At 42.9% G+C, this 13,876-nt stretch overlaps 1 protein-coding gene across 2 annotated transcripts in view; it reads left to right on the top strand.

Annotated features, from left to right (window-relative positions):
• The window catches only part of GARRE1 (granule associated Rac and RHOG effector 1), an 82,040-nt gene that overhangs the window by 22,692 nt on the left and 45,472 nt on the right, over positions 1 to 13,876 (top strand). For both annotated transcript variants that reach the window (XM_044256286.1, XM_044256285.1), the window contains exon 2: positions 7,059 to 8,348. In XM_044256286.1, the coding sequence (XP_044112221.1) occupies positions 7,854 to 8,348 (495 nt within the window). In that variant the 5' untranslated portion in view covers positions 7,059 to 7,853. The remainder of the gene's footprint in view (positions 1 to 7,058; positions 8,349 to 13,876) is intronic.

A 13,876-nucleotide genomic window follows, 5' to 3' on the forward strand; every position in this document is an offset into this window, starting at 1 on the left:
AATAAGTGTTATCCCATTTTACAGTCATCTAGCAAGTTATGGGGGGGTCCCAGTTTCTCCACATCCTTGCTAATACTTGTTATCATCTTTTTGTTTGAAGTGATTTTTTTTTTAAGATTATTTATTTATTTATTTGACAGAGAGGAAGACACAGTGAGAGAGGGAACACAAGCAGGTGGAGTGGGAGAGGGAGAAGCCGGCTTCCCGCTGAGCAGGGAGTGCGATGCGGGACTAGAACCCAGGACCCTGGGATCACGACCTGAGCCCAAGGCAGACCCTTAACCACTGTGCCACCCAGGTGTCCCTGAAGTGATTATTTTTGATAAAGCAGCTATAATGCAACCAAATTTCATCAAATTTGAGAAGCTTTTAGCCATTATTTCTTCAAATATTCTTTCTCTACCCTTTAAAATTTTTTATATTATTTAAATTGAATTAATTAACATGTAATAATGTATTATTAGTTTCAGAGGTAGAGTTCAGTGATTGTGCTTTCTCTCCCCTCATTATGGGAGTCCTGTTATATGCCTGACGGCGCCCCACAGGTCTCTGAGGCTCTTTTCTTTTTTCTTCATTCTTTCTTTGTGCTCCTTAAACTGAATAAGCTCGATTTCTCTTCAAGTTTGCTGACTCCTGCTCAGCTCTGCTGTTGAACCACTTAGTGTATTTTTTAATTTCAGTTATATTTTTCAACTTCAGAATTTCTATTTGTTTTTTTAATATAATTTTTATCTTTTATTGGTATTCTGTATTAACTGAGACAGCACTGTCATACTTCCTTTTAGTTCTTTTACATCTGCTACATGTATTTACATATGTTCTTTCAATGTATTTTTAAATTGCTGATTTTAAGTCTTTGTCTAGTAAATCCAACTTCCTCAGGAATTGTTTCTATCATTTGCTTTCCTGTGTATGGGCCATACTTTCTTGTTTCTTTGCCAATCTTGTGAATTTTACTTGAAAATAGAACCTTTTTTTTTTTTTAAGATTTTATTTATTTATTTGACAGAAAGAGAGGTAGCAAGAGAGGGAACACAGGCAGGGGGAGTGGGAGAGGGAGAAGCAGGCTTCCCGCCGAGCAGGGAGCCCAATGCTGGACCCCATCCCAGGATCCTGGGATCATGACCCGAGCCAAAGGCAGACGCTTAATGACTGAGCCACCCAGGTGCCCCGAAAATTGAACATTTTAAATGATATAATGGGGGAACTCTGTAAAGCAGATTTACTCCCCTCTCCAGGTGAGCTCCATGTCCATTCAAATAGAGAAGTGGGATCTTCCAGGGAACCACCAGATAGGTCAAATAATGATAATTTCCTGGGAATGAAATTTTGAAGGTGCTCTAGCCCAGTTCTCCCTCTGGTGGCTACCTGCCCTCTGGTTTTCACTGCAAATGCCACTGGTAGTTTTCAAGGCAATGGCAGAGTTAGAGAACAGGGAATGGAACTAGGTCAAGTTAAAATGCTATAAAGCTCACTATTCTTACTGAAATTCAACTCTTTTTCTAGAATAAATATTCCCCCAAATTTTTGCAAGTCTGCTAATTTCCAGAGTTTGGAAAAAGTTGGTTCTGACCATTTGTGCCAGTTTTCTTTTCTTTTTTTTCTTTTTTTCTTTTTTGAGATTTTTGCTTGACTTTTTTATTTGATATATATTTTTTTAAGATTTTATTTATTTATTTGACAGAGATCACAAGTAGGCAGAGAGGCAGACAGAGAGAGAGAGGAAGGGAAGCAGGCTCCCTGTTGAGCAAGAGCCCGATGCAGGGCTCGATCCCAGGACCCTGGGATCATGACCTGAGCCGAAGGCAGAGGCTTTAACCCACTGAGCCACCCAGGCGCCCTTTTTATTTGATTTTTTATTTGATTTTTAAAGATTTATTTGACAGAGAGAGACACAGTGAGAGAGGGAACACAAGGGGAGTGGAAGAGGAAGAAGCGGGCCTCCTGCTGAGCTGGGACCCCAGTGCAAGGCTGATCCCAGAACCCTGGGATCACGACCTAAGCCGAAGGCGGACTCGTAACAACGGAGTCACCCAGGTGCCCCACATTTTTGCCAGTTTTCTTACTGTTTTTTTTTTTTTTTGAGAAGAGAATTTTTGGAGGTGTTTACTCTGCCATTTTTGATGACACCATTCCTCTCCCCTTCCTTTTCAGGCTTTTATTTTCATGAATCTGTTGTTCTCTTTCTAATAGTGAAATTGCAGTTTGGATTAGGTCTGAATCTTCGAGTTTTTTTTTTTTTTTAATATTTTATTTATTTATTTGACAGAGAGAAATCACAAGTAGATGGAGAGGCAGGCAGAGAGAGAGAAGGAAGCAGGCTCCCTGCCGAGCAGAGAGCCCGATGCGGGACTCGATCCCAGGACCCTGAGATCATGACCTGAGCCGAAGGCAGCGGCTTAACCCACTGAGCCACCCAGGCGCCCCTGAGTCTTCGAGTTTGCCAAAGCTTTTAATCTAGGACTTTTTTCTTATACCCCAAGTTAGTCATGTAAGCACATACATTTCAGAGTAGTGCGGTGCACATATTCTTGGCCCCACTGCTTTATTGAAAGGAAGGAAGGAGGTTGGATTCAGACGGGCCACTCGGTAATCTCTGTCTTGCTCCCTCCCAGTTCTTCCCCTCCTCCCACCCGCAGTGCCACTCTGCTTGCAATGACAGTTTCCCAGCCCAAGCTTCCCTCCTTTCTTTGCTAGTTAACTCTTTGTTCTTTCCTTTTTTTTTTTTTTAACTGAAGAATAACGGAGGAAAGTACACAGATTATTCTAACAGTGTTTGATTTTTTTACCTTCAAGTATACATGTAGATGGTCACCACCTTGGTTAGTCAGTAGCTACCCACAGTGCTGCAGATCTACCCAGTAACCAGTGGGTCATTTTTCAGAAATAGCATATCAGACTTTTGTTCATCTATTCTAAAACATTTCTGGAGGCCAGTAGTATATATGTTTTCCTATTTCTCTTTTCTTATTGATACATAATACACATGCCATAAAATTTACCATTTTGGGGCGCCTGGGTGGCTCAGTCAGTTAAGCATCTGCCTTTGGCTCAGGTCATGATCCCATATCTTGGGATTGAGCCCCACATCGGGCTCCTTGCTCAGCAGGGAGTTTGCTTCTCCCTCTCCTTCTGCTCCTCACCACCCCAACCCCCACTGACTTGTGTGCCTGCTTACTCTCTCAGATAGATAAAATCTTTTAAAAAAATTACCATTTTAAAGTGTGAAATTCAGTGGGTTTTTGTGTATTAACAAAATTGTATGACCATCGCCACCATCTAATTCCAGAACATCCATATCACCCCAAGAAGAAACTCTGTTTTAACTAGCGGTCATTCCCCATTCCTTTCCTCTCCTCAACTCATGGCAGTCATTATTCTACTTTTATCTGACTCTGTGGTTTTGCTTTATCTGAAGGTTTGATGTCAGTGGAGTCTCACATTATATGGCCTTCTGTGTCTGGCTTCTTTCATTTACCATGTATTTTCAAGGTTCATCTACAGTGTAGCATTAATCAGTACTTCATTCCTTTTTATGGCAGAATAATGCTATATGACTACACCACTTTTTTTTTTATCCATTTATCAGTTGATAGACATTTGGGTTGTTTGCATTTTTTGGCTGTTACGAATAATACCATGGACATTCATGTGCAAGTTTTTCATTTATGATTGTATTTAGTTGTTATGTACAAGTTTTTATGTGAACCTATGTTTTCAGGTTTCTTGGTACATACTTAGGAGTGGAATTTTGGAGTCAAATGCCAACTCTCTTGAACATTTTGAGGAACTGCTGAACTGCTTTTCACAGTGCTTGCATCATTTCACATTCCTACCAACAATGTACAAGAATTCCAGTTTTTCCACATTGTTGCCCACATTTATTTGTTTTTTTGTTTTGTCTTTATTACAGCTATCCTAGCATGTATGAAATGGTTTTGATTTGTATTTTCTTGATGACCCACCCTGTTGTGCATCTTTTCATTTGCTTTTAAGATTTATTTATTTATTTTGGAGGAAGAGAGGGAGAGAACATGTAGACAGGAGAGGGGAAGAGAGAGGGAGAGGAAGAAAATCTCAAGCAGAATCCCTGCGAAGCATGGAGCTTAATGCAGGGCTCAATCTCAGGACCCTGAGGTTATGACCTGACCTGAAACCAAGAGTCAGACACGTACCGGGCTAAGCCACCAAGGCGCCCGCCCCTTAATTAAGTTATTTTGTTGAGTTGAATTTGTGTATTCTGGGTACTAGAACTTGAATAGTTGTATGGTTTTCCCAATATATTTTTTAAAGATTTATTTATTTGAGAGAAAGAGCAAGCGCATGCATACGTGTGCTGGGAGAGGGAGAGAGAGAGAATCTCGAGCAGGCTCCCCACTGAGGGCAGAGCTCAGTGCAAGGTTTGATCCCAGGACCCTGAGATCATGACCTGAGCCAAAACCAAGAGTCCCATTCTTAACTGACTGAGTCACCCAGGTACCCCAGGTTTTCAAATACTTTTGTCCATACTATAGCTTGCCCCTTCCCCTTGATAGTGAACTTTGATGCAAAAAATGTTTTTGATTTTTAAAAAATGATTTTATTTATTTATTTTTAGAGAAAGAGGATGAGCAGGGAGAGGGACAGAGGGCCAAGCAGACTTCTGCTGAGCATGGAGCCTGCCATAGGGCTCCATCCCGGGACCATGAGATCATGACCTGAGCTAAACTCAGATGCCCAAGCAACTGAGCCACCCAGGCACCCCAAAATATTTTTAATTTTGATGAAGTTCAATTCACCTGTTTTTTTTGTTTGTTTGTACCTCAGATGCCGTCTCTAAGAAACCATTGCCTAACCCAAGAGCACAAAGATTTTTCACCTGTGTTTTCTTCTGAGTCTCATAGTTTGAGTTCTTGCTTTTAAGTCTGATTCATTTTGAGTTAATTTTTGCATATGATATAGGTAGGGGTCCACATTCATTTTTTGCATGTGAATATCTAGTTTTTCTACCACCATGTATTAAAAAACTTTTCTTTACCCACTGAGTTGTTTTGGCATCTTTGTCTAAAATCAGTTGACCATAATTGTATGGTGTATCCTGGACTCTCATTTATATTTCTTGATTTGTGTATCTTTCATGATGCAGTACGCCACTGATTATTATAGCTTTGTAGTAGGTTTTCAAATCAGGAGCTGTGAATCCTCCAGCATCTTTATTTTCTGGTATACATTTTGGCCATCATGGGTCCCTTGCATTGCCGTATGAATTTTAGGATCAGCTTGCCCATTTCCAATAAAAAAAAAGGTGGTTCACATTTTGATTTTGAATTTGTAAGTGAATTTGGTGACATAGTATATTTTTAAGCATTATAAGTTTCATTCACATAAATTTTGGAAATATGTAAAAGGAAGAAAAGTATAATGTTATGCTGCATTCATTAAAATTACGTCAGTATGTGGGTCTTACTCAGCCTTTTAGGACCAACTAACAGAGCGGTGGGGGTGGACTGTCAGGGCTAGAGGCAGCAGCGTGCAACACAGAAAGAAGAAGGAGTGTTCCTCAGGACCGCTCCAGATTCTCACACTAGCCAGCTCAAGGCAATGGTTTTCCTTCACGAACTTCACACTTTCTGTATGAGCACCATTCCTGTTGAGGTCTTCTGTTGTACAGCAGAATTTGTAAAGCTACATTGATTATAGTACAGCATTTGGGTAGGGGTAGAGAAGATTTTGTTATTGTCATAAATTTGAAAAAAGGCCTTTTGGGAACAGATTTCTTACAAGTAGCCTTTTGATATGTTGTTTCACAAAAAGTTGATGAAATTCTTGTGAGCCAAGAGTCCCTTGAGTGCAGAACTGCCAACGGCAGCCCGCTGAGTTGCATTTCCATGCTCACTGGGTTAGGGTTACCGCACTTTTAGAGTGTGTGTTTGTATCTCTCCCATCTTGCTCTCTTAACCCCCCTGCTTTCCTGGGTTCCTTGTGCGATTATAGAGGCGTGGTAGGCAGCTGTGATGGGTGACAACATGTGACTTGCTTTTTTTTTTTTAAATCAAAAAGGAAGGTGGAAGGGAAGAAAACCTAGTTGTCAATAAGTAGGCCAGACTATATTCAGCTATCACGTGGTTTGAAGTTCAATGTAGACTAAATATAACACTGAGTAAAATAGACTTGAACTCTTGTTATGTTTGGGAGAACAGAGAGTTCAGGCAAGTGGGAATCCTGACAGGAGCTCTGTGAGAAGAACCCCACTACTCCACTGGGGGAGGTATCGCCAGCTATAACTGGAGCTGTCCAGATGTTGCTCTTGGCACCTGTCCAGAGCCAGGGGTTCCACAGGAGCTATCCCTGGGAGTAGGAACCAGCACACCCTGCCAGGCTTCTTTCTCTTTGGACATCCAGAAGGAACCAGGGTGAGGGTGAGGAGAATCCTTCCTGCAGACCTCCGTCAGCCACTCACGGCAGGCTCTATCCGGGCGCAGCACTTTGGCTGAGCTGAGAGTCCTGAGCAGGCCCCATGCCATCCTGCTTCAGGGCTTTGCCATCTGTGGTGGTCCTTTGACCTGGGGAGCCCCACCCATCCCTTTTGCACTTGTCAAAACCTATCCTAAGGTCAAGGCCTCCCTCAGAATAACATTTTCTTTATCACAACCTTCCCGATTTCTCCCTCTCTGTTCCAGTCCTTAAAGTGTTGGGAGAGCAGTCACTGTTGGCAGCCCTCCCCACGATCTGGGTGCTCTCCTGAGCATCTTGGGGATTTATGAGCTCTTTGAGAAGGAATCAAGGGTGTATGCTGAACACAAACTCAGGTCCAGGCCCCGCTCGCCTCAGCTTTGGAGTGGTTGGTGTGGAATCAGACCTTTCTCATTGCACTATTTTTGTACAGCTTGAGGAATATTCTAGTAGTTGTCATGTTGTAGTTGGACTCTCACTGTCATGCCTGCTTTGGTAAGGTTACAGATGATTTCTCACTTCAAGCCCACCTTTGTGGATTGTAGCATTTCAGGGGTTAATGTTTCAGAATTATTCCTCATCCTGTAATTTTCTTAACTTTATCTTATTTGCACCCCCCCCCACAGGAAATGACTTAGAGGCCTTACAAATACATCTGCACATTCTTGCTTCAGACTTTACAACTGAGGGCCAGCCCAGTCTCGGAAGCACCTCTTATTCTGTTACAAGGAAACTGCTACCTCAGCAAACAGAAGGAAAGGAGGAGAAGACTTAGAATAACAAATGGCATTTTTAGGAAAAACACTTGTTTTCAGAAAACAGTAAAGGAAATTTGGAAATTTTTCGCATTGAGAAAAATACCTGTGGGTGAATGGATTTGGCAGGCGGGCTCTGTCAAACTAACGCAGCGTTTGATCTTCCCTCCCAAGGACTTCGTGTGAAGTCACGGTACTGCTTTTTAAATCGCTGTTGATCAGCTTGTGGGTTTTGGGGCTCTAATTTTTCTGGTATACTGAAGATACATTATATTACATTTTTTAAAGTTAAGTTATTTTTCTGCCATTGTAAATACAAGTATCAAAATATTCTTTTGCAAAGCAATGATAGGTAAACATTTTTCTCCGCAAGCATATCTTTTTATTAAGAGAGTGGAATGCTAACAGTTCTTACACAGCATTTTGGACACACTTTTATTTTTTGGTCAGAGGTCCTCCTGCCTACCCTGAAAACATTCATCATCTAAACCTGTTGTTCTCCCACCGACGTTGGATCACATGGGCTCCTGCCTCATGGAAATGCCTTTTTCAAAACTTAGATTTGCAGAACTCCACTATTTTTATACCTAGCTACGGTCTTGGGGGGAAAAAGAGGAATCCGAACCCTGCCCCGCCCGCGGTCCCTGGGACAGCTCCCGCTCCCGCATGTATTGCTGTAGCGCCCAGGACAGTAAAATGGACTACAAGCGGCGCTTCCTGCTTGGCGGGTCCAAGCAGAAGGTGCAGCAGCACCAGCAGTACCCGCTGCCTGAGCTGGGCCGAGCGCTGAGTGCTCCCCTGGCGTCGGCAGCCCCTGCGGCCCCCCTGGGCAGTCTGACCGCCGCAGGCAGCTGCCACCATGCCATGCCCCACTCCACTCCCATCGCTGACATCCAGCAAGGCATCTCCAAGTACCTGGATGCCCTCAACGTCTTCTGCCGGGCCAGCACCTTCCTCACGGATCTTTTCAGCACTGTGTTCAGGAACTCGCACTACTCCAAGGCCGCCATGCAGCTTAAAGACGTGCAGGAGCACGTCATGGAAGCGGCCAGTCGGCTGACTTCTGCCATAAAGCCTGAGATCGCCAAGATGCTGATGGAGCTCAGTGCTGGGGCAGCAAACTTTACAGACCAGAAGGAGTTCAGCCTCCAGGACATTGAGGTAGAGTATCTTGTCTGTGATTCTTGGGTAGGAGAATGTGTCCCAGAGGTAAGTGAGAGTGTCGTCTTCATGGCTTCCCAAATGACCTTAACGATCTCCATCTTCTTTGTGTTCTTACTCGGTCCTTGGTGAGAAATGGGTGCACGCCACGTTCTGAATTGCTCTAGACTCAAGTGGAGTAGGTTCAAAGACTGTGAACAAGCAAATCAGCCTGTACTTTATGTTCTTTACATTTTAAAAGTGAAACTTTATTTCCAAATAACATCCTGCTAAAAGTATCTAGTGGGGACTGAGATTTCGAAATATGATTATGAGCTTTATGAATTGGCATTCTCTAGAACCACTGGCTTAATGTAGAAAGTTCACACGTATTTACAGGATAAATTATTTTTCCAGTTCTGCATTCACAGTTGTTCCCATTTGGTTGAGTCTGATTCTTCCTCAGTACATTTCTTAGGGTCTTTCATAATCAAAATGAAGTATCCTCCCTCTTTCAGGGCTCTGGGTTAGAATGTAAGATTAGAATATAGATTTTGTTCAGAATAAAGTTGACCTTTTCCCTTCCTTCATTTAGGAAATCATTTTTTCAACTGCCAACTAATCTGCTGCTAGATTAGTGTCACTGGTGTAACTGCTAAATTTTAAAAATTATTGTTATCTTCTCAGAGAGTTCTTCTGAGTTTGATGTCTTGAGTCCTTGTACATTTTAGCAGCACATCAGAGGTTAAGTTCCTGGATGCTAGGAGAGAGAATGTCTCTTTCCCATCCTGGGGCTGAATTTGATTTTAGGAAATCACGTCGGAGCCAACTCTGATGGCCTGGGTAGCTGAGCAAGCTAATTTATACTGCTGTGGGTTTAAGGAGGGGAATAGGTAAGCTGTTAAGTAATATGACTTATTTTTATCATGTTTAAAAGTGATTTTGAAGGTATTTCCAAGAGAATTTAGAACTATATTTGAGGGGCACCTGGTTGGCTCAGTCAGTAGAGTATGTAGTTCTCCATCCCAAGGTCATGAGTTCAAGCCCAATGCTGGGCACAGAGCCTGCTTTTTTAAAAAAAAAAAAAAGAACCATACTTGAGAAGACACAGTATTATTGGTGTAAATTGGGGATCATCAAACTTTTTCTGTTTAGAGCAAATAGTAGATTCTAGGAATTGTGGACCACATGTGGTCTCTGTCATATCTTCTTCTTTTTTAAAAATAACCCTTTAAAAATGTAAAAACCAAGGGCACCTGGGTGACTCAGTGGGTTAAAGCCTCTGCCTTTGGTTCAGGTCATGATCCCAGAGTCCTGGGATCCAGCCCCGCATCCCATCCCGCTCTCTGTTCAATGGGGAGCCTGCTTTCTCCTCTCTCTGTGATGTCTGTCTGTCAAATAAATAAATTTTTAAAATCTTTTTAAAAAGTAAAAACCAGTCTTATCTTGTGGACCTGTCTGTTGAGCTGGATTTGGCCCATGGGCTGTTGTTTGCTGTATCTGCTGGTAGAAATATATAATAGCCTCCTTGGGTCATTCTGTTTTGAATCTATCCCAAGTATATTTTAAAATTTCTGATTATTTCTATTATCACATTTTATACTTAGAGAAATTACCATTTTGAAGTGCTTTTAAAATGGCTTGTGTAAAGTGTTTTAGGAGTTAACACATGTAAAGCATGCATAAAGCAATTTTTTTTTTTTAATGCACTTCTCAAAAGAAATTCAAAGGGTGAAACATGAAACTGCTGACTTTCTCTCCCATCTTGTCCTGTTTCCCAAAACTGCTGATTTACTTTCCCATCCCTTTCTGTTTCCCAGAAGCGGCAGCCTTCAGCTGGCCGGCGTGTGCCATCCCAGACTACCGTCTGGATACACACGTGCACATGCACAAGTGGACAGCTTTCGTTTCTGTTTGCTTTACAGAAAGGACCGATTGTTCAGCCACCAGTGTGCCTGCCTGCTGCTTTGCAGAGATGTAGCAAGATACCAGTTAGGGACTCTGCCCTCTCAGAAAGGGTTATAGGCTATTAGACCCAGCCTGTTAACAGCTCTCATCCTGTCATGATGTCAGCGCTTTCAGTTTTATTTAAAATTTCAAGCAAGAGTATTTGAAAAATAAGGCCAAATGCTTTTATTTTAACCTGAACAGCATTGAGCTCTTTTTCAGGCCATGCCTCCAGGTGCTGGTGGAGACAGCTAGACATGCATGGCCCTTTGCACTCTAGCCCTAACCGGCCAGCACCCTCGTTCCCCAGGTCAGGACCACTAGAACAGGATGAACCAACCCTGAGGACTGGGGATTTAGGAAGCCACTGGGCTGAAGTTGCCCCTCTCTTGGCCCTTCTGCTTTCTTGAGACCAGCATGGACCACTTGAGCTGAGAAGGAGAAATATTTCTAATTGATGTGGTTTGGAACTTTGACTTGGCTTTCGCCACTGAAATGTGATTAGGATAGCTGGAATACTACCATGTTTTTGTACATAATAGGCTAAGCAGGCTTTGGAGGCTAGACTGGAAACTAAGTGCTGTTGATGGGTTTTAGAATCTATGGGTGTATTCTGAGTTTCAGACAGCTGACTTATAAGTAAATTCTAAAATGTGATTGCCAAGTGTAGGCCTGCTTGCCTTTTCCACAAAGCAGTGTTTGTTGTTTCTGGAATTTATGTGATGCCATGGGCCAATAAGGGTCTCACTCTTAGAATATTCACCAGTTCAGATAGAATGGCTGGCCATTTGGGTTTTTCCCTGTTAGTTTTTTTAGGGTTTTAACAGAAGGGTCCTGAGAGACTCTAATGTTCATCCCTGGGGCCTAACAATGCTGAACTTGACTGGCTAAGTACGGACCTCTGCTGAGGAGCTTAGTCCAGGCCTGTGAGTGAGGAAAGCCCTGAACTCAGTGTTCAAATACGTGAAACCCCCCCTCTTTTTTTTAAAAGATTTTATGTATTTATTAGAGAGAGAAAGAGAAAGAGCAGAGCAGAGGGGAGGGGCAGAGGGAGAGGGAGAAGCAGATTCCCTGATGAGCAGGGAGACTGACATGGGGCTCAACCCCCAACCAGAGGTAGATGTTTAACCAGCTGAGCCACCCAAATGCCCCTCAAATGCTTGAACCATTTTAAACCTAAAAGAAAGCACTGATCCTACTGGCCCACCTCTGGTGGGGGAGGGGCCAAAGATGCTTTTCATGTTCCTTACTTACAGTCAGGTTTGGGATGTGCTTATTGATCCCAGTGCATATCTCTAGGAATTCCCGTTGCTCACTCCATGCTCTGGAAAAGGCAGGTGTACATGGGTCCTGTCTTGTCTGTACTTGTCAGTGACTTTGCCCCTTACCCTGCTGCTGCACCCTCACAATCTCACTGTTAAAATTAAACTTTCAGAGAGATGAGCTGTGACCATGGTGTTTCACTAGGTAATAGGCACCTGTGACACTGTTACAGGACATAGAGTCAGAAGATCTGGGTTTAGAAAATGACTCTATACTTCTTACCATCTGTCTGGCCTTGAGCAAATCTCCCGTCATCTCTAAGCCTCACTTTGCCCATCTATAAAACGGAATTATCAGGGCTTCCAGTTGGAAGAGCATAAGACTCTTGATCTTGGGATTGTGGGTTCGAGCCCCATGATGGGGGTAGATATTACTTTAAAAAAAATATTTAAGAAATGAAACAAAATCAGGCACCTAGGTGGCTCAGTCGGCTAAGTGTCTGCCGTCGGCTTAGGTCATGATCCCAGGGTTCTGGGATCCAGCCTGACATAGAGCTCCCTGCTTAGCAGAGAAGCTACTCCTCCTCCTTCCTCTGCCACTCCTGCTTGTGTGCGCGCTCTCTCGCTCTCTCTCTCAAATAAATAAGTAAAAACTTTTAAAAATATATTAAATTAAATACAAATAAAAATTAAATAAAATGGAATTGCCACCCACTGTCCAAGTTTTTGTGATAATCTGATGTGGTTAGTGTGTCTGAAAGGCTGTACCCAGTTAGTTGCCATCAACATTCTTATTGTTTCCAACATAGCTTGAAAGTGCTGTGAGCCCTTCTTTGAAGTATAGAGCACAATTATGTATAAACCCAACATCAGAGAGAGATGTTGGGCAAGTTATTTATTTATTTTTTAAGTGAGAGCGTGGTAGTGCAGGGTGGTGAGGGTCAGGCAGAAAGAGGCGAGAATCTCAAGCAGACTCCGTGCTGAGCCCAGAGCTGGAGGCAGGGTTCAGTCTCATGACCCTGAGTTCATGACCTCAGCTGAAATCAAGAGTCAGATGTCTAACCTCCTGAGCCATCCAGGCACCCCAGCAAGTTCTTCTTGTAACTGAAACCCTTTTAGGTGGAAAAAGTTACCACTCCCAGAACATTTGCTCTGCTCATTTTTTTCCTGGTTCTTGAAGTAGGCACCTCCCTTGTAAGGCAGCAGCAGTATTTCCTGCCTAATGTAGGAACTGCCAGGGCCTTTTCATCATAAAAGCCAAGGGGACCTCTTTTACCAGTAGTCATTGCTGTTTGCCTTGTGCCTGGAATGGGACATTGGAGTAGGGAGTGGGGTATCCAGCAAATACACTTGGAGTAACCAAGAACCTTTGGGTAAGCCAGGTGACAGTTTAGGTAGGATTTATCCTACTCTGGATTTATAGAAAATATATGGGGGTAGCTGGATGGTGCAGTCAATGAAGTGTCTTGAGTCTTGGTTTCTGCTTGACTCATGATCTTGGGGTCCTGGGATCAAGCCCCACATTGGGCTTCACTCTCAGCATGGAATCTGCTGGAGATTCTCCCTCTCCCTCTGCCCCTCCCACCTATCCACTTGCTCAATCTCCCCCCCCCCAATAAATAAGTAAATCTTCACAAAAAATACACAGTTTATTTGTATATGAACTGGGATTTTGTCAAAATAGGAAATGTGGTCACAATTAATTGCTTCATGGGAATTCCTTTGTGTAAGTCTCAAACTGTCAGTCCAGCCAGAATGTGAATTCAGGAAAAATACGGTTTCCCAGGGGCACCTGGGTGGCTCAGTGGGTTAAGCCTCTGCCTTTGGCTCAGGTCATGATCTCAGGGTCCTGGGATCGAGCCCTGCATTGGGCTCTCTGCTCAGCAGGGAGCCTGCTTCCCTTCCCCTCTCTCTGCCTGCCTCTCTGCCTACTTGTGATCTCTGTCTGTCAAATAAATAAATAAAATATTAAAAAAAAATGGTTTCCCATACTGAATTCGTTCTCTATACAAAGCTTTGAATACCCCACCCACACATTTTTTTAGAAGTAGACTGCATGGGACCTGCTGTCTTTTCTCTGAGTCTAGGAGCACTTTCACTGGTCGTTGTTAGGTGGTTCTTAATTCCAGTGTTCCTGTAAAATGCCAGGCTGACTAAATTGAATGGCTGATTTCTCTTTGATTTTTATCTGCCTCAGTATCATTTGGCAGAGAAATCTGTTATCCTTTTCAGTTAAACCTTGTGTTTGTATTAAAGCAGTATAGACAGCCCTGTAACGTGGTTTTCTATTCATTAGAAAGTCACAAATGTCCACCTCTTTTCACAAGCATCTGTCACTTG

This window comes from Neovison vison, chromosome 7, assembly GCF_020171115.1.
Source record: "Neovison vison isolate M4711 chromosome 7, ASM_NN_V1, whole genome shotgun sequence".
NCBI classification, from domain to species: domain Eukaryota; kingdom Metazoa; phylum Chordata; class Mammalia; order Carnivora; family Mustelidae; genus Neogale; species Neogale vison.